We start from the raw sequence: 22,269 nt of genomic DNA on the forward strand, positions 1-22,269 counted from the left end.
TATACATTCGTTTTCTAATCAATAGGACAAGTATAGTGAAAAGTAGTTTGTTCTGTTCTATTTTTGTCACAATGAAATGTGATATTCTAATTTATGGTTGTGAAATAATGTTATAAAACATAAAGGATATTTATAGTTCACTAATATGGAATTATAAACTGCTTAAAAGCAACGCGCGTCCTGGATTCCACTGCTAGCAACTATCCACCTTTGCTTATAATGCTTGTGAATTGAGGCTATATCGAGGCAATACGCACAATATACACATATGCCAATTAGAGACTGACCAGTTGCAGTCCTAAACATCAATGGCATGATTCAAACAAACAATACTAAGTGAATTTAAAAACTTCACCCCATTGCACAAGCAAGTGGCTATCAGGACTCGGTAGATGAGTAGGTAACGCGATGGCGTTTGAAGCGAAAGGTACTGAGTCGAGTCCCAGATTGAACATTAACTGTGAGATGCAGGTACATTCAGCTGACGAGTCTGAAATGGGACGAAACTGGATTCCACTGCTAGCCACTATCCATCTTTGCTTACAATGCTTACATATTTTGGGAACAACGAATTAGCAATAGTGAGGTTAGATGCAACATGCTAGATAAAGATGGCAAACCGATTGATAAAGTCGTACATTTTCGTCGACCTAAATAGTTGGGAAACTTATTGCGTATCCGAAACTTATTTTTATCTTAAAAAAGCAATATTTCTTGATATGAAATTCGGACTGAAAGAGAACTAAGGGTGATGAAAACAAGACCAAGCATCAGCCCATACAATCATTGACTTTTGGATTAAACTGCTTAAGGAGGTATATGACTCGGTCCCGTGTTTTACCTTATCATACCCTGAGACTCTTAGGTCATATATTCCTGCTCACGTTGTTTTGGGACATGACAATTATGAATTAAACAATACAAATCACTAGGTTGCTAGCTATTCAAACTGTTGTTATATCTCCTTATTTTCTAACTTTAAACATTACGCAACCCAGTATATTTACTTGTTTATTACTCAATATAATCGGGTCTCATTTTAATTCTATGAATCCAATTTTTTGTCAACTTGAAATTCATCAGTAAAAATATACATAACTTAACTAGGTGTCAGTATTTTAGAATGATAAAATTTCAAGATAGCTTTCACAATAAATCTACTATAATCTGAAGAGGCGAGGCGAGGCGAGGTCGTGGATGTTCACTGCTGAGGAGCTCCATAATGGGACGAAACGGCCGTCCAGTGCTTCTAGGTTTCCCTTGGTGGAAAACAAGTGAAAATGAAATGACAACGAATTACAGTTTTCTCTTAGATTTCAGATTTCACAATAATATGAAACCATAGATTTGCATGAAATTAGATCCAACAATATTTTACTGATATAACTTGACTGGTAACGTATAAACTAATGTTATATATATATATCCGATTTCAGTAAGATTCTCATTTTATGCCGTCGGTAATAACTGTCTAATGTTCCTTGAGTCTTGATGCTTCACCAATTGATATCAATCTGCACTGGTGTATATATATATATATATATATATATATATATATATATATACATCCTAATAAGTGCTTGATTATACTTATTGTTAATTTAGGGGTTGCAACGTGTTGATTTAAAATGTGAAAAACTTGAATATATGATGAAAACAATGAAAGATACCCTTAGCTTAAAAATGGCTACTTATCAGAAGCATAAAAGTGAGTTGAAGTTTGAATAGTTCTATTTTTTTTTGTCATACTTGAGAAGAATTATCACTGATATACTGTGAATACTGTTCAATGACAATTTAAAAAAAGAAAGTCCTGAGTTGGAATCCCACATGCGGGATCGTGTATGTGCACTGTTGAGGAGTTTCATACTATGACGTAACGGCCGCTACAAGGTATAATGTATAAATTGTTCACTGAGAACCATTTCCCATATGTTACTAAATTGTATCATAAGACCCTTGAAAAAAAATGTATATATCGACTAAATCAATTATTTCCTTGAAAAAGCTTGAACCAGATTGCCAGGCGAAACGTTGAATTTACTTCAAATTCATTCGCTGAGATTTTACAAATATATTATTCCTATTTTAATGTCTTACATCAACTCGGCGCCCAAATACTGTGAAACTATTGGCTCTAATTTAGACGAAAGTTCTTATAAGTTTCTATATAATTTACAAATTTCACGCTGTTTTTCTGACATGTTTCTATTGAATCAATAAAGGAACTAAGAAGTGAACCAAACATTTTCAGGATAATTTTTAGCTTGAAAATTATAACACCGTCTACTTCTAGATTTTTTCTAAAGCTATTTCTATCGAGACGCTTCCCAAGAACTACTATGAAGCCTTCAGAGGCCCTAAAGGAGCCAGAGAGTTTCTATCCAATCAGAAACCAACTACAGAAAAAGAACCCATCAATGTCATTCTTCGAAATCCTATTTCAAGTAATAAATATTTGATGCAATAACTAACAAAATATTGATATCTCATAACTGAGCACACCTTCTAATGAATTGACACACAAATTTTTAGCGTATTTTCACAAATTTATCTGGCGAGACTAACATTTATGGACGAGCCAATCAGAAGCGTCTGAGGGATTCCAAGGTCACGGCGCCAATTTCAGTACCTGATGCTCATGTACGATCAGTTCATAGAGGATTTTATAGAAGACTTGACAATTAAGCGGCTACAATAAATGGGACTACTAAGAAGTTCCTTTATTTGTAATTGCGGTAATCAATTTACTCGTAGAGCTTGTGCAGACTATCGTGATGTTGTCCTTCGATGTAATATATGTTGAAGGAAAACGTTTGCTAGAATAGGAACCGTTATCGCTCGATCTAGATTGAGACTAAGGCATATTATAATAATTGCCGCGAACTGTATAATAAAAGCACCAGTAACATTGGCTGCAATAATCGCAGATGCTACTGAGGCTTCGGCTGTTCAGTGGTATGAGTATTGTAGGGACATATCCACAATAAAAATGATAAGCTTATACAACCGTAGTACACACAAACAATATTGAAGCTATGTGGTCGAGGCTGAGATGGTTTTTGTGACCTTATCATGGATCCAGTGACCGACTATTATGGAGCCATATGGATGGGTTCCTCTACCTTATGCATTACGATTTTAGAACCTTTGAAACTCTTTCTAACGTTGAATAGTTTTGGACCATATAAAATAAGTGTACCCACTCTAATTCTTTGGTGTTGTATAATATATTTTTACTCTATACTAAATGTCTTCTGATTGACTAATATTTCTCAAGGTCATTTGAGATTCGTTCAAAGGTCGTCGTCCATAAATTATAGTCTCGTCATTTATCTTGTTTTACAGAAAAACTTGATAATGAAATTATCAAAAAATGTAGAAATTTCTCAATGAAGGAGTTCAAAGATATTTCAAAGGAAACTACATTATCTGTAAGTTTCTATGTTTTCATTACGATGTCACTAACAAAAACTTCGTTCCTAAAAAGAAACATGTCCTTGATAGTAACCTCAGTAAAAGGATAATGGATCACTTCAACATCTTACTAATTAAGACATATTCATTTTTATAAAGATCTTACTGTCACCTGACCACAAGTCAATTGATATCATACATAACAAATAGCAAAGGTAATGTAAACTTTGAATCTATACTGAAAATGATTCAAAAAAGATGCTTTCCAAAATATAAATCAACCAACGGAAACCCAGACAAACTCACTGAAAGAACAAGTAATATAAACAATCTCATGCAACCGATCAATAACACTACTTATTACTTGATTAACTAACTGACCACCGCACCTCCTTACGATATAATCACCAGCTAAAATAAAAACAATACACTTACTCAACCTGTGAACGACCAATTGAATAATAACTAAATCACACTTACTTACTTACGCCTGTTACCCCTCATCGAGGAGCATAGGCTGCTCACCAGCATTCTCCATCCAACTCTGTCCTGGGCAATCCTTTCCAGTTCTTTCCAGCTGTTATTCATCCTTTTAATATCTGTTTCTATTTCCCGGCGTAATGTGTATAACTCCCCCTGTAGCTCTTCTAGAGTTACTGTCGGTCCCAAGCCCGGGTAAAGGAGGAGGGTTGGGCATGGGTTTGGCGAACCCATCCTGTAGAAAAACTAACTCGCTAAAAAAAACGCTAATCAGAAAAAATAATTCAAATAACTAAATCATACTCACCTGAAATGATTACCACAAAAATCTATGATATTTTACTACAATTAGATAAAGCTACAATCATTACAAACTAAAGTACAAAATAAATCACACACTGAATTAAAACATGATCTTGTGTTTTATTCCATCTTAACTGCTCTCAATCTTCCAATCATAAAACTGTGAAGTTTAGGTGACTGGTAGAAAGTATCATTTACCTTTGACTCAATTGATATGATTATGTATATATAAGGTTACAAAGTGGTTCAAACGACCGTGAATAACAAGGAGGTTTTCGTTTATTTAGCTTCCATGTTTAATATCGATGAATCACCGATGTCTCTAAGTAGAGATCCAGATATATGAAACAAGTGAAAGAGAAGTATTAGGAAATTAGTATGAAATTATATCCGTTTTAAATTTACAATCAGCATGTATAATTAAAATACTCTTTGTAACAAATATTTGTTTTCGAACTCCTTATAATTATAGCGATACAGGAGAGCAAACTGTTTATATATTGGTGAGGGAGTCTTAACTACCAGTAGGTACTGTAGCTGAATGTGATACGACTTCAGAACTGCTGTCATTTATAGGACAAGACGATAATTAAATTCGTTTTAATATGCATTTGCTTGGGCTATTGTTTCCTCAAAACCCGTTTCCTGGTGGTGATTCGGCCTACATGACCAGGTAAAGTATAGGTATGCCTAAAGTGGATGTCCACGATCATCATCCGAAGCATTTCGATGGAAACAGTTGTACTGTGTTTGAAAATATGCTTCTTCATCATATTCACCATTGCAATAGCTTTTGATAACAAGCTTGTTACATTTAAGCAGCACTATTAGTATAACCACACTCATCCAGTCGATATCTTTCAAGATCCACAAGTGTCACAGGCTCCATTCAATTGTTGCATCTTACATATAGGCTACTATATTATAAATAAAAATCCTGTAGAGTAGTAGCATCGTTTGTGGTCCGATATGCTAGGAAGCCTAAAGTATATTTCGCTATTACAGTTTGCCATGCTGACCTACTGACTAAGATTGTTATTGTCCGGAAGTTACCAATTAGTGATCTCACTGATACGGATAGATCTACAAATACATTTGATAAAATAACTGTGGGTTATAATGTATTTGATTATTCAAATGACTTGACCTGTGTATACAGCAAGAAAGTGCGATTAGATTTTTTACTACCATGATGACTGGGTGTTAGTTAAAATAACCTTTAATAACCTTTTTTTAATCTCCCCTCTTTCTTCGTCTACCAATATTTATCTCCTGAACAATCTCATTGGTGTCCGCGTATTTCTTTCATTTTATTTCTTAGCATACTGATTGATTTCGTAATCACTCATTAATTCCATTATCTTTACATAACCTCCTTTTTCTTTAATATGAGTACTAGTAAATATAACATTCATTATGCTCTGTATTACTTCTTTTCAACATATAGATAAACACATCAATCTTAATTCTATTTATTTATACATTTTGTGACTTAAATTCACTTCGTATTGTTTACTTCAATCTTTCGATTGATGTTTTGGACTGAAATCGATCAGTCTGTTATTGTCGTATGTGCATACTATGCGTATTGCCTCGATATTGCCTTAATTTACAAGCATTACAAGCAAAGATGGATAGTGGCTAACAATATCAAGGCAATACGCACAGTATACACATATGCCAATTACAGACTGACCAGTTGCAGTCCTAAACATCAATGGGAATATTCAGACAAACAATACTAAGTGAATTTAAAAACTTCACCCCATTGCACAAGCAAGTGGCTATCAGGACTCAGTAGCTGAGTGGATAACGTGATGGCGTTTGAAGCGAAAGGTACTGAGTCGAGTCCCAGATTGAACATCAACTGTGAGATGCAGGTACATTCAGCTGACGAGTCTGAAATAGGACGAAACGCGCATCAAACTGGATTCCACTGCTAGCCACTATCCATCTTTGCTTAACATGCTTGTGAATTTAGGCTATATTGAGGCAATACGCACAGTATGTACATATACCAATTATAGACTGACCAGTTGCAGTCCTAAACATCAATGGGAATATTCAAACAAACAGTACTAAGTGTATTTGTCTTTAGGTTGTGTAAATTTACATAATTAAAACATCTACTCTATTTTCTTAATCAATTCCAGTCGGATGTGGGGAAACAATTCACAAATTCACTCAAAACAATCTTGGGACGTAAACAATATTTCCAAGTAAGTTGATAACTTCAAAAATTACTATTTAACTTCTTATTTACATTGCTTAATAATCTGTTCTTATCTTATAACTGAAAGTAAATTGTTTAGCTCTTCAATGATACAAGAAACCATAATTATAGCTGACTCTATCATGGAATGTAATGACAGGTCTATATTCGATAGAATTGTCTCATATTTGTATTAGGAAGATGCATAAAAGTTCTCGAAAATACACTGAGAAGCAACTTATTCATTCATCATTCAATAAACATTTTGCCAGAAACATCTACAAAGTGAAAAGTCATAGTTCTGATTGGATCATTACCCACATTTCTACTATGTTTAGTAGCGTTCCAGAAATTTCCGGAAAACCAAGGTCATCTAAAATACTCTAGATTTTCTGTAAATAAACGAACCCTGGAGTAAAACGTTTTTTCCATATTTCTCGCCCTTTCTCTTGTGTTCACGTTGTTGTGTAGATTTAACGTGTGTGTTACTAGAGAGCTTAGGAACCGAATCTAACGTTCAATTAGAAGACTTATCAATGTGTGTTCTTTTAAATATGTGAGAGCTAATAATATCTCATTTATACAACCGAAATATAACCCAATGAAATTCTTGAGTGGATAGCTATGATTCTAAGAATGTATATTCACTGAGATATACAAATAAACAACTAAAATGGTAAATGTCTGACCACTCCAAGTATTTTAAGTTTCAATGAATTGTAGGAATGCCAGAAGAAAAAGTATGGTCTGTAATTATACAGAAAATTACTACTTAGTAAATAAATATCACTAACTACATACATTTTGAAGAAGATAGTCAACATCATACGAAATTTCTATGATGGGTTGAACTGCAAAATCGTGCATGGGGGACAGCTCACAAACTTTTTTGAAGCAAAGACCGGTGTCCGGTAAGGTTGCATACTCTCACCCTTTCTCTTTCTCCTAATGATCGACTGGATCATGAAGACGTCAACATCTGGAGGGAAGCACGGGATACAGTGAACAGTAGGATGCAGCTGGACGATTTAGACTTCATAGACGATAAGACTCTTCTATCGCGCACGCAACAGCAAATGAAGAAGGAGACGACCGGTGTACCAGCAGCCTCAACAGCAGTAGGTCTCAACATGCGCGAAGGGAAAAGTAAGATTCTCCGATACAACACAACATGCATCAATGAAATCACAGTTGACGTAGAAGCTTTGGAGGATGAAAAAACCTTTACATATCTGGGCAGCATCACTGATGAGCACGGTGGATCTGATGCAGATGTGAAGGGGTGGATCAGCAAAGCAAGAGCAGTATATCTACAATTGAAGAACATCTGGAACTCAAAACAACGACATGAAAGTTAGAATTTTCAATGCAAAGATCAAGACTGTTCTACTGTATGGGGCGGAAACCTGGAGAACTACGAAAGCAATCATCCAGAAGATATAAGTGTTTATTAACAGTTGTCTATGCAAAATACTTCGGATCCGTTGACCAGACACTATCAGCAACAGCCTACTGTGGGAGAGAACAAACCAGATTCCAGTGGAAGAAGAAATCAGAAAGAAGCACTGGAAGTGGATAGGACAGAATTTGCGGAAATCACCCAACTGAGTCACAAGACAAGCCCTCACATGGAATCCTGAAGGCTAAAGGAAAGGAGGAAGACCGAAGAACTCACTACGCCGAGAAATGGAGACAAATATGACAAAAATGAACAAAAATTGGATAGAACTAGAAAGGAAGGCCCAGGACGCAGTGCGTTGGAGAATGCTGGTCGGAGGCCTATGCTCCATTGGGGGTAACAGGCGTAAGTAAGTAAGTAACATACATTTTTAACCAATCTCAAAATACAATAGAAATATTGTTAAATACTTTATGCTGATTGATTCAATGAGATTTTAAGTTTTCCAACGAGATTATTTAGAACAAATAGCAGTATAAACTCAGTGACTGACTGACTTAAATGTTAATTGCTAATTTAAACATTATCTGTCTCCATGAAACGTAGACTGTCTATACAAATGTGGTTAGTTTAAATCAACTAATTATATTTGAGGGATATGAAGAATCCGTTTTTGACATTGATGGTTTCATTCTTCATCGGAATAAAGTGGCAGTCATGACATTGAAAGCATTTATTGATTTATGTAAGAGTTGTTACAATCCATGATGGCTGAACGGTGTTCATTCAGTTTTGTATAATGACAGTCATGTATTGTTTCAAAACCACTTTTCACCTTCATTAACAAAATATACTTTTTATTATTTTCTATTCAATTTAGATTATTAAAACTTTTCATTTGGAGAATCTTTACAATCAAATGAGCGTAAGCCAGCGTTTAGCCCAAACTACTTTCAAACAATGGAAAAAGCTCAGAGATGAGAAACATACAATAGAGCTACACTCAGAATATATTCGTTTAAAGAAGAATAATAAAATTCATCATAACTTATGGAAATATGATATACCTGACACATTGAAGGTAATTTGTTCTAATAATCTTCCATTATTTTAACACTCAACTAACAACCCCTACTTCATTCGTGTAAAAATTAATGGTAAATACAATTCAGCTGACCATATTGAAGTTCATAGTGTGGTGTTCAAACAACCAAAATTCTTGTTTCAACTTAGGTGTCCTAAAACATTAAACCACCAATTCACGTTTAAGCATCGTTTGAGCTGTAGTTAACCGCAGCTCTATATTATTATATGCCAAGTGTAACAAAATCACAGGATACTGGATAGAAAACACAATCATAAAGGAAGATAGGACTTGAAATAAAAACTATACTCCAATATGAACATGTCTATCAAACGAACGGAAAAGTGATCGGTATGGTACTGTTCTAGTGTACAAGAACACGAGTGGGGAAAATCGAATGTTTATGAACACAAAATTATAGAAAATCTTAGCAAAGTCTGGGAACCAAACAGTATATAATTCTTTTGAAAAATATTAATTAATCGTTTCAGACTTCACTGTTCCTGCATTTCTACACCCATCACTCTTTGTTCGCGTTCTCGTTCTCTTTTCTTTGATCTTTTTAACCTTCTGCCACTAAGCATTTCACTTTCTATTGATGATACATATTACTTATATCCATCGACATCAATAGCACACACTATACTCGTTCCCCTTCAAAACAGTCGTGCTTGCGGTGGTTCTGCTCGCCGTGCCATATTATTCTTTACTGCAGTCTGTCCCACGCTCTCCATCAAAGTTTCGAGTCTGCGGCGCGCTGACCATCATAGATCCGTCTACCAGCCGGTGTCCGATGTCCGCCCAGCAGCTGCACGTCCCACTGCTTCTCTCCGTCGACAGCACCCACTAAAGCCAACGCCCCCCTCCATAACGCTCTACTCGACGTCACCTTCCCCCACCAGACCACTCCAATTAGCACCTCAGCTCCAGGTCCGCAACGGCGTCCACAGAACAAGACCCTTCCACCCCTCCTGGTTGGCAGCGACACCGAATGAAGCAAACGGGAACACCAGTGGGGAGAATTGAATGTATTTGAACACAAAATTACAGGACATCTTAGTAAAATCTGAGAACCATACAGTAAATTCTTCATTTGCAAAATGTCAATCAATCGTCTCAGACTTTACTGTTCCTTCATGTCCACAGCAATCTTTCACTGTTCTCGCTGCCAGGACTGATGAAACATATTACTTATATCTATCAACATCTGTAGCACACACCACATTGTAATTGAAAACTAAAATTATTTCAGTTAACTTCAGCCTTTATATAAATTCTAGTTTCAGTTTAATTAGAATTCAAGTTAGCTATTAATTTTGATTCATCATTCTTAAACCAAATAAGTATGTTTAAATGATTCATATGCATTTTCTTGTACAATTAGACGATTGAACTTGAAGTAACTGACTTTGAGAATGCTATGAAAGCTATTGATAAAAGATTAAAAATTGATAGTGGGAATTTCAAAATAACAGATGTAAGTAGTCGTTTTTATTTTATGATTGCCTCCATAAATGATAGGACGTTGTACTGTTAATATGAAGATTAAAAGTCATAAGTTTAAATCAAGAAACTATAACTGTAATACGACATGAACTTGATTTTCATTGTATGTTCATATATCAATTAGAGGACCAATGAACTTATTACGGAGCAGTAAGCAGTTATTTCTTTCTAGGCTTCTCAGGAGTACATACTAATGGCTTTCAATTATTATGTGTTGTAGTGCCGTGCTTCGATAATTGATAGCCTCGATAACCGTTATAATACAAGTCTTAACGGTGCATAACATCAGAAGGCAAAGGGAAGCGGCAACCACATTTTTATTGATGAATGATGCAGACCAGAAAGTTGTGAGCACATGAGCGAATGTTAGCGAGCGAAGCATACATGACACGTATTGGCGATGGCTGGGAAGCCAACTCGAGAGCGAAGCGAAAATAATGCGTATTGGAGATTGGCTGTGAAGCCAACTCGATTTAAGCAAGCGTTAGTCAACATTTATAGTCAGGCAAAAATGAGTGACAGACATATGATGAATAAGATACGAAGTGTACACATATACGCTCATATAAAAAGCACTCAAGGTTAATAAGCAAATGATGAACAAGATCAAAAGATGACTCAATGTACAGGTGAATTGGCTTGGCCAGTAGCTAGAATAAAGTATATGGGCTTAACATGTAAACTGATACTACAGTGTTTAGAACTATCATGATGTGTGAGAAAGCCAAATGTTCGATGTCTTTTTATGTATGAGTTTGTTGATATACTGGGCTGAGAAGTCTCAAACTTGAATAGTAAATTACTCAGATGTTTATCCTAGTTCATGATGGAAACCATTTTCAATCTACGAGAATGACTAGCAGAATAATCCAAGATGTTCGTTTTGCTTAATTTGAAACTCACTACTTAGATATACATACATCCCAGAGTTAAGAATTACATTGAAATTCTAATCTTGACACTATATTCCAAATGTCCTGAAACTTTAAATTTAAGACACCCTCCCATAAAGCTTACATACTTAAGTAGATTGATCACACGCATTTTTCAATATTACAAATAATTATGAACATGACTGTCGAAAAGTGCCCATTATTACTGCATCCAGCTTACCATATCAGAAACGACACGATTAGTGAACAAAGAACAATAACACTATTTTGTAGTTGAATTCATGAGTCAGTTAAAGTTAGACCACCATGGAAAACCTGGAATCACTGGACGACCGTTTCGTCCTAGTATGGGGCACATCCACGATCCCGCACGCACAACTCAAACGCAGGACCTATCAGTCTCACGAGCGAACACCTAACCTCTAGACCACTGAGCCGGCTGGAACCCGACTGTGTTATTGTTTAACTTTAACCAATCCAAGAAATTGTGCCACCATCCACCATTGTCTTCAGTGAGTTACTATCTCACAACAGACTTCGTTGAACTCCACTGGTCAATCCTTCTCACTAGAACTCCAGAAAATACCTCTTGTAGACGGTCACTAGTGAGCACATGAGGGTTATTATCAGATAGGGTTTTGTGGAGCTTTTGAAACATTTCAACGCCTAAGAATAGTTCAAGTCAATAAAACAGCTAAATCATGTTACTAACTAAAACTTTCCAGTTACTGAAATATTCTTTTCTTCTAATCCTATTCACTCTTTAAGTTGAATGATTTAACTACTTAAACCCATATGTTCTGAACTAAATTATTCAACTTATAATATGTAAATCCATTTGAGTTATGAAACTTTTCGATTATTTTAAAAATGCCTATTGATGTATTACAATTGTTATATTGTATTCCTTTACAGATTTTAGAAATATTTACCGGTTGGTATTTAAATATCAGTTTATTTATTGTATTGGCTGCTTTGGCTGAAAGATTTTACGGTTTAGAGTAAGCTTTATTATTATTGTAGTTTTCTTCATTTGTTAGATTGTACTGGTCACAGATTGATTCGAGTTTGAATAGCATTCCAAGAGCATTAAACAGATTTTCTTTAAATCTAGTTTGAGAGTCTTCAGCAGTGTATATTTACGATCAAATCTAAGACCGTTGCAATCTGCTGAAAACGCTTAAAAACTGGAATGACTGGGTGAGTGTTCCATGAAAAAATTCCAACTTCAAACGGTTTATGACAGAGCACCTTAAGTGGTCAGTGCTGATATGATTATTCATCTGAAATAATTTTTTTTTGAAAAATCTAATCTAAAACTAAACCAATTTACACAAAGCTCCTTCAATTGGAGTATAATTATTTAAGAAATTATGTTTTGTAATAAAGACATCAGGCGGAAAATATCATTACTTCCCTTGGTGAGATGGCAATAAATTGCAACTCAAGTGAATGATTCAGGTGGAGTTATGTCCGCTGAGCTAGATGGTTTGGTCGTAGAGCTTTCATTGTTCTTCTGAACAACATCATCAGTATAAACTTCAAGTAGTGGTGAAGTATTCGAATTTCTCTGCTTAGTTCAAGATTAATTTGATTGAAAATGATTAGAGAATGAATGTATTCCTCTCCTTGAGCAAACAAAAAGTTATATTTAATACAGCTGAACTTGTCATTTCGACACATAGAAGAAGGAAATTTCTTTTCAGTTAGTCTCTCATCATGACACTACGCTGACATCTAACAATAAAAAGTGAAATCAATACAAACTTAGTGATAATACATCCGTTTTTAAGATTATCATCTGTGTTTAACTTGTCAAAGAACAATTAAAATAGATCATTTTATACGTTATCATTTGATAGATGCACAACGTTATCTAAACATAGATGAATCATCTCAAGTGATCAACTATATCCTACCAAATTATCCATATGGTTTACGTAAACATCTTTACATTAGGGTTGAAGTCGTCGATATCCATTTTAACAAATTAGGTGTCTGCGTTCTTAGGAAACTTGTCTAACCGTTCTCTCTACCTTGGACACTGATGTAGCCGGTACTACAGTGAATTTCAAATATCTTGTTATTCATTATCTTCTATTTTTTTTATTTACAAGATTTCTAAAAAGCATTATTTCATTAAGAAGTTGATAAACCGTTAGTAGTATTCTGCTAATAAGCTTCAATTAAGCCCTTAACCTATAGGCCTCACATCTATTGACCTATAATCCAAAAATTTACAATACTAACTTTGGTACATTTGTATAGGCTTTTGATAATTTAATAAGGAACAACTGATGTGTAGTTTCAAAAGTCTACATCAATTATGACTATAGGCTACTTAATTGCATATATATATTTGACCTACTTTCCTAGTCGATAAATAAAACATATCTGAACATTCACTTAGTATTGTTTGTTTGAATCTTCCTATTGATGTTTAGGACTACAACTGGTCAGTCTTTTATTAGCATATGTGCATACAGTGCATATTGCTTCGATATAGCCTTAATTCATAAGCAATTGTAAACAAAGATGGATATTGACTAGCAGTGGAATCCAGGACGCGCGTTTCATCCTATTTGGGACTCGTCAGTTGGATGTACCTGCATCTCAGAGTTCATGTTCACCCTGGGACTCGAACCTAGTACATTTCGCTTCAAGCGCTAACGCGTTATCCACTCAGCTACTGAGTCCTGATAGCCACTTGCTTGTGCAATGGGGTGAAGTTTAAATTCACTTAGTATTGTTTGTTTGAACATTTCTTCACAAAGTATCGAATATACCTAAAGGTCTATCTACAGGAACCCGAGTTTATTCCATACACAAATCAATTTGTTGTTGGTAGTAGTAAAACACAAGTTAGTTAATATAATACTGAATACTTGATCAGTATTATTATTACGTTTAGCATCCACTTAACAATATATTCTCTACATCTTATTGTATATCTTCAAGCATAATAAAACGTTTTTGGTAAGTAAACAGAACAATAGATATGAATTAAAATAAGCTGTACAAACAGACAAACAATATTGTTTTCAATTAGATCTTCATTACGTTTCACATTAGCATATGGTAATACTTTTGTAGTGAATATAAACCAATCATGACAATTTATGAGTTGATCTGAGCTAAACCACCATTGAAAACCTGTATGCCGTAACCAGTGGAGTTCAATCCGTGTCGCGTAGAGACAGGTATCTACTTTAGACAATGGATGATTGATTGCGCAAGACCATGGATAGTTTGAACTTAGACATTAATATAGTTAGAAGCTGGCTCAATGATTTAGAGGCCATAAAATTCGCGTGTGAGACGAAAGGTCCTAAATTCGAGTTCCGCGTACGGGATCGTGGATGTGCACTTCTGAAGAGCCCCATTCTAGGACGAAACAGCCGTCCAATGTTTCCACGTTTTCAATGGTGGTCCAGCCTAAATCGGCTCATAAATTCCACCATTAAAAATTATTCCAATCTCCACGAACCTCTATTCTAACTTATGAATAGATAATGACAATGCACATTAAATCACAATGAGTGAAAAAAAATGTAAATAAGGTGATTATAGAAGATTTTTAAATTATAGTTAATGTCCTTATTTCTAACTACACAAGTGGTTTAAAATGCTAGGGAACACAACATCCCTCGAGGTCATCCATCAATTAGGTTAAGTTGTTTTTCTGTGTTAGCTAGTTGATGATTCAGTTAATGAGCTATAATTCCTGATGATGTAGTAGTAGTAGTAGTAGTAGTAGTAGTAGTACTTCTGCAAAGGTATACCAGTAAGAATCAGCACAAATTTGAACTGTTTCCATTTACAAGGTTTCACAAGTTGAATATACTGCGTTTGATTTTCACACATTTCAGCACTCAATACATCAACTTCTTAACAAATCAAGTAATATCATATATTTACATCCATTTTGATTAACATTAAAACTCTATTTATTAAATCTTTCATCTTATAAACTGTCAACATTCAATTTTTGTACTTTTTAAAATCTATTCTAGATCAATTATTGGTAATAATGTACATAAAATTGGTACACAATCATTGTGTATGAAAATAAGGAAAGCAAGAGTAAGTGTTGTAATAATAATAGGAGTTATCAAATTATTCATTTACTTAAATGAATTTGACTATAAAGATCTAATCCATTCAACATGTAATTGAATGTTATTTACAATGTTCAAAGAAAAACTGTACTCTTTAGTATAAGTATAATGTATGGATATACTGAATCAGAATCAAGAATGAGATATTATATAGTGAACGAGGATACAATTGAAGACAACTGAATGTATTTGAAAACAAAATTACAGAACATTTTAGTCTAAATCTGAGCAGTGAATAGTTAATATACAAAATGTCAATCAGTTGTTTCAGAATTCGTTGTTCTTTCGTTTCCACACCAATAGATTTTTGTTCTTGTTCTCTTTTCTTTGATGTTCTTAACCTGCTGCCTCTAGGTATTTCACTTTCGACTGATGATATATACAACTTATATCTGTTGACATCAGTAGCACACACTTCAATTTAGTTGTTTTGATAAAATGTTAAAATCATTTATAAAAAACAATGGTGTAATATGTTTAAAATGATGACAATAACCTATTTATATTGTCATCATAGGCTTAAGTTGTTAATTTTGAATCAAAATTTTCCTTTTTTTTCCCCGTAGATTGTGAACAATCCCCCTTAATCCTGACTATACCGAGAATGATGAATTTATATATCGTTGTTTCTTTTTATGACTTACAAGCAGAGTAGCTAGTAAAATATGCTGTTTCGTTCTTCTTTTTTTTTTTCCGTGAACTAACTATAAACAAAAATTATTTTTTGATTGATCAAGACACGAACACCGTTGGATGCCGGCTCAGGGGTCTAGAGGTTAAGCGTTCGCGCGCGAGACTGGTAGGTCCTGGGTTCGAACTACACGAGATGAGGTCGTGGGTGTGCACTTCTGAAGAGTCCTATACTAAGACGAAACGGTCGTCCAGTGATTCCAGGTTTTCCATGGTGGTCTAACTTTAACTGACTCATGAATTCAACCATAAAATGATCAAGAAACTTAAAAACTCATCGGGTTTTTTATTTGAAACACTTTCTTATTATTATACTTAGGTTATTCAGATAATTGAATATTTTCTTAAAAGAAATAACAGTGAGATATTAAATGATACTTCTAGTGATTTATAAAATTTTCCAAAGTAGTATGGATCAAAAAGACAGAAATATAAAAGGAAATATAAAATTCCTCAAAGAAGGCTAAAATAGGCTCTGAAAACACTGAGACGCATCTTATTCACTCAACATTCAATAGAAGATTTGCCAAAAAACATCTAGAAATTGAAAAGTCACATTTCTGATTGGATCAATACCCACACTCTTACTATGTTTAGTGGCGTTCCAAAAATTTCCGGAAAACCAAGGTCATCTAAAACACTCTAGATTTTCTGTAAATAAACGAACCCTGGAGTAAAACGTTTTTTCCATTTTTCTCGCCCTTTCTCTTATGTTCACGTTGCTGTGTAGATTTAACCTGAGTATTATTAGAGAGCTTAGGAACCAAATCTAACGTTCAATTAGAAGACTTATCAATGGGAGAATAGAAAATGAATACATTTACAGATAAAGCAACAAACTAAAATTTAGAAATAAGAGAATATATGAGTTTACAACAAATAGTTTAACATTATATATTCAAAAATGTTATGGGATAGGAATTCATTCATTTATATTACTGACTACCTATATCAATATGTTAACGAGCTTCTAAATTAATCATACATATATAATCTAATGGTTGAATTCATGAGTCAATTGATGCTAAACTACCATAGAAAATCTGGAAGCACTGGATGGCTGTTTCGTCCTAGTATGGGAGTCCTGATCAGTGCGTAACTACGATTGAGCTCGCAGGATTCGAACTATTAAATTACTATAATATCCTCAAAAACCCTTTCTGAATATATATAATAATTTATAAAGATTTCGTTATGAAATACCAGATATTATTATTTTATAAACATAAAAATTGAATGAAATATAATGTACCATTTTGAAATTACTATTACTGTCGTGAACAGAATACGGGTGGGGACTATCTCACCAAATTCTGATAACCATACAGTAAACAGTTAATTTGCAAACTATTAATCAATTATCTCAATCTTGACTGTTCCATGTGCAAATATCAGTCCGTCCTGATTTATATGCCGTTGGGGCGTTATCGACTAACGGTTATCAGGATGAGCAAATTACGAAGTTTAAGGATAATATCGAATATCGACCACCACAACCAATTTCCTGGGTTACGATATATAGACCAAGATACTTTAGAATTTCAAATTATTCAGCAGCATTCGAACCGTTTTATCTTCTAACTTATACATATTACTTACAATATATCAGTAGTAACGAGAATATATTTATTATTTTTACATTACCATAGGAATTATTCATACTAATCGGAGGATTGGATAGAAAACAATATTTTCAACAATCTTATGTTTTTGAACCAATTATCAAATTAAGAAGCAATGAAACAACCAATAATTTAAATCCAAACGATGGTGACCCAGCTTCATCAATTTGCTCTTATAATAAATCAACTTTTCAAAAATCTAATCCATTTGGACATATTGAAGTGAAAGATTTAAAGGTATTCTTTCATGCTGCTAATATATCACAAGTTCATGTACAAGAATTGATTACATCATTAGACCATAAAAAGAATGGAACAATTGATTTTGTTACATTTCTGGAGTATCTTCCCTTTTTTGTTGAATCCCATCAACATATTATATATAATCCATATCTAAATAAAAATATATTCAATGTATAAAAGTAGTTGTTTTAAATGAATGATTTAGTGAAGACTGGTGTCATTTTATAGGTTTTATTTGTCACTGATTGATTGTAGTTGGGGTACCACTGAAAATCATGAGACATCAGACAGATGGTTCATTTAATATGGAAACCTTTAGCAGTTAGCACTAATGACCCACCTAGCGATCGAATACAGAAACTTTAAGTGACTCAGCAAACGTTTGAATTGAAACCGGAGGATCCTGGTCTAGATATCTAGTGGGGTCATGGGTACAAAGTGACGGATGATCCTTCACTTTGATAAAATAGCTATTCAGAACTCCGTGGTTTTACCGATCGATGCACATAACTTTGTATGCTAAGCGTCCCATATAGTAATAAACACTACTACTATTAAGTGATACTCTAAATAAGATCGGTCTGCAACGAATAGAAATCACATGTATGTTTTATTTAATATACTACGCAAAATTATTTGATAAATTTTGATGTTGATTTGTTCTCTGAGCTGGATGGTTGGGTCGTGGAGCTTTCATCGTCCATCCAGCTCAGAGAACAAACCAACATCAACATCACCCACCTGAGCTACAAATCTTCTCCACTATTTGATAAATTTTTGACAAAACTAGTTAGAATTACATACATACTATATGAACAAAGTACTTTGGATATTTTATGTTTGAAATCAGTTGTGAGTGAATCAATAAAGCAGCTCTCATGAATGCTAAATTGTTCGACAATGTAACTCACTTATTGCCTAGATTTAATCTCAGTCTAACTGAACTTGCATAACCTTCTTCCTCAACATGTCTAATATAAATACTATAAACCTTCAGAAACACAGCAAACTAAATTGAATAAAGTTGAGACACACCTCAATCTATTTCAAACGCTAACCATAATGTTGACAAAAATCTACGTTGATAAAGTTGTATTACCTATTTTCCAAATGAATACTTGTGTTATATTGTTGTAGATCAGAACGATTGGCACTGATTGTTCAATCTCACCATTATAGACATTCATTGACTGGAAGCTCCAATCAGATTCTAACAGTATAATTTAGACATTGTAACTTTTCTGTTTCATGTATTATCAGTAGAAAATAGTGTGAATTCAATAACTTCTTATGAACCCTGTTATCAGTGAAACTTAGAACTAAGTCGTTAGACATCACGTAATGGTTATTCTGTTTGTTTCTCTGAACGATCTTTTGTATTAAATCATTGTTCATTGTAAAATTCATTATACTTAAGTTTATGCCCAATGATTGGTTCAACATATACCTATCAACTCACTTTAATCTTATAAATTGTGTTCAGATAACAAGTACGTTTTACATGCTACACAGATGAATTACGTCTAACGAGAAATATCATTAAAAGCATACTTTCAGCTTTGTAATAGAATTTAGTTATCCGATTATATAAGTCATTGCGATACTGAAGCTCGAATTAGGATTTAGTTATGATTATAAGTATGTAAGAAATGATCATCATCACCTGTGTGCTAGTTACAAATGATCTAAATGAATATACACTTCAACCGAAAATCTTTACCCGAGCTGCATTACTTACCATCTGTTTGCATAAATGTGTAATCGAAATATAGCTATCCAAAACAGTATTCTTAGTCGATCTTTAATTCTCAAATTAGTGCTATCAGCTTTTAGAATATAGGCGAAAACAAGTGGGATGAATATCTTATCACTCCTCGTCAATATCAAGCAGGACCAACAACGAGCACCACATTGCATAGCACGTTTCGTCTGCAGGAAATTCTAAAACTGATATGACTGATATCCTTGGACATTTGGACGTACTCGAATACGTTCGCTAAGTCGCCATAATTTAACTGTTTTCGACGGTGATCATTGTATTATACAGAGTGATAAAAGACGAAATGAGAAACGATAGAAGCCTTTGATACTTTGTCGCAGATTAATGACTCTTGATTACTTGGTGATTGTAATATCATCGTGAGAAGGATTATCATACTGTGTTTGGACATTTTGGTCAGTGGGGTTGCTTTAGTCACATTTATTTCGTTCTTGTTGTTATTTCGGCCCGGGTAAAACAGTTTTATCAAACTTTATTGATATTCTATCAATAACAGCCAAGCTTGGTATGTATCACTTACAGTAGCTATCAATCGAGGTCTAAAGAACGTCTGTCTTTATCTATTTCTTCTGTCGATGTCCTGATGTCATGGAAAACTGTGCGTAGTTTTGAAAGCGTGCTTCGTACAAGATATTTAATAATAACTGGCTTTAGCTTATCTGTTCTTCTTTGAATAAGTTAAGAAGTTTTAGCCTTCCAATCATTTCAAGTTCTCGAAGTGCAAAGTGAAAGTTGTAGAAAAAGACTGAAAGCAAGACATCGATTACTACTAAAGATCTAGCTCCAGAATGTGTGGGCCTGAAATTATCCGTGCAGGGATAGCTGGATTGCATATCATATCAACTTCCTTTTCGATCCCCAAGTTTCAGATTACATCCTCGAGCCAAACTTTCACGTGAACAGAATACTTCTGAACTAAGTATTCACTGGATAAGATATAGTCTGGTCGTACTGGTTGTGAAATTCTTGTTTTATTACTTATTAGTAATCAGGAACATCCCATTTTTGGATTCGCATTGATTAACTTGATTGTCAACAAGCTAACTATGTCCTTATTGGTTAAAACGGATTTTACATGGAGAGTTATTTTGAACTCTTTATTTTTACTTTCGACTGGTTTACGACTGACTGTTGTTGTATTACCACCTTGAATGAACGCTTAACTTCAACTACTTATGATTTGTCATAGAACCACATATATTATTTATATATACTAATGTACAAACATTTCCGAATAACCAAGACAGTCTTGTGACTCGAAAAGACCTCGGGTACACTATTCAAGTGAATTCAACTGTGATTCTTCTCAGTTTGACATTGTTATTTCAAATATCTTCACCGAAGTAACCTGAATCAAAACAAGGAATAAAGAGATGATAGTTGGCGAGAAGAATATATTTGATTGTAGGTAACGGTACCGCAACGCAGGATTTTTCAAATGACTAGTTGAAGTGTCAGAAAAGTCTCACCACAAGTCGAAACGTTATATAGTGAAGATGTTTGACCAGGTGCCTTCATTCATTAAGGTCAATCTATAGCAACCATCCTACGATCAATTCCGATTATGGTTAATTTTGGTTAAGCCTTTCGATTAACTTACTTAACAGGCCTGTGTCATTTGGATAATAACAATAACAATTTGCCCTTATTAAATTTGACTATAAATTGCCTATGTAATTGCTTGCTACTCACTTGCTGCTCGCTCGCTCGCTGATCTTCGCTCAGGTGCTAGTAGCTTTCTGGCCTGAGTTATTTGACAATTAACTGTAGTTACTGCCTCTCTTTGCCTTCTGATTTTATGCACTGTTAAGATTGGAACTATAACGGTTATCAAGGTGAACGATTAACGAAGCACGGTACTACAAATCATAACAACTATGTTCAACAAAACTATTTGTTTTAAGGAGCCATTTATCACTAAACACTTATCTGGTATATGGCTGAAGAATCTTTATTTATCTTATGTACATTTAACTTTCAACCAACAGTCTTATAAAATGCACCCATGTTTGTATCATTCACCAAAGAATAGTTTCTAACTTGCCTTGAAAATGCTTTCTAAACTAATGAATAAAACTTTCCAATCTTCACCCTCATCTCAGTAGACACTTCAAAATAGAATATCTAAGGAGTCATATCCGTATCAAATGAATACTGTTATTTTTTGTTTTAAAAAGCAAAGTGATTTTTATCAGTAATGTTATATTTGCCTTAACAACAAACTGATGATAATAGTGTTCCCTTCTATTGGTTTTCATTGAATTCCATTCCAGGTAAAATATACTTCATTAATAATTGATTATACTGTTGAATTTTGTCAACTGAAAGTCTATCTGAACAGAATGTCTAGAAGATGAAAAATATGTATTCAACAATTTATGAATATACAGTTGAAATCATGAGTCAATTGAAGCTAGACCACCAAGGAAAACCTGAAAGCACTGCTTGACGGCCGTTTCGTCCTATTGTGGGACTCCTCAGCAGTGCGCATCCACGATCTCGCCTCACGAGATTCTAACCGA

General features: G+C 34.3%; 1 protein-coding gene across 1 annotated transcript; it reads left to right on the forward strand.

Moving 5' to 3' along the window:
* Positions 1–3,392: 3,392 nt before the first annotated feature.
* Positions 3,393–18,144, forward strand: Smp_164330 (hypothetical protein; the record flags this gene model as incomplete). Its single annotated transcript, XM_018795320.1, has 7 exons — positions 3,393–3,434; positions 6,354–6,419; positions 8,692–8,892; positions 10,280–10,372; positions 12,210–12,295; positions 15,308–15,377; positions 17,752–18,144. 7 exons carry the CDS (start codon positions 3,393–3,395, stop codon positions 18,142–18,144), a joined length of 951 nt encoding a protein of 316 aa, XP_018646963.1.
* Positions 18,145–22,269: the final 4,125 nt, after the last annotated feature.

The sequence above is a fragment of the Schistosoma mansoni genome, assembly GCF_000237925.1.
Source record: "Schistosoma mansoni, WGS project CABG00000000 data, supercontig 0179, strain Puerto Rico, whole genome shotgun sequence".
Classification (NCBI taxonomy): Eukaryota; Metazoa; Platyhelminthes; class Trematoda; order Strigeidida; family Schistosomatidae; genus Schistosoma; species Schistosoma mansoni.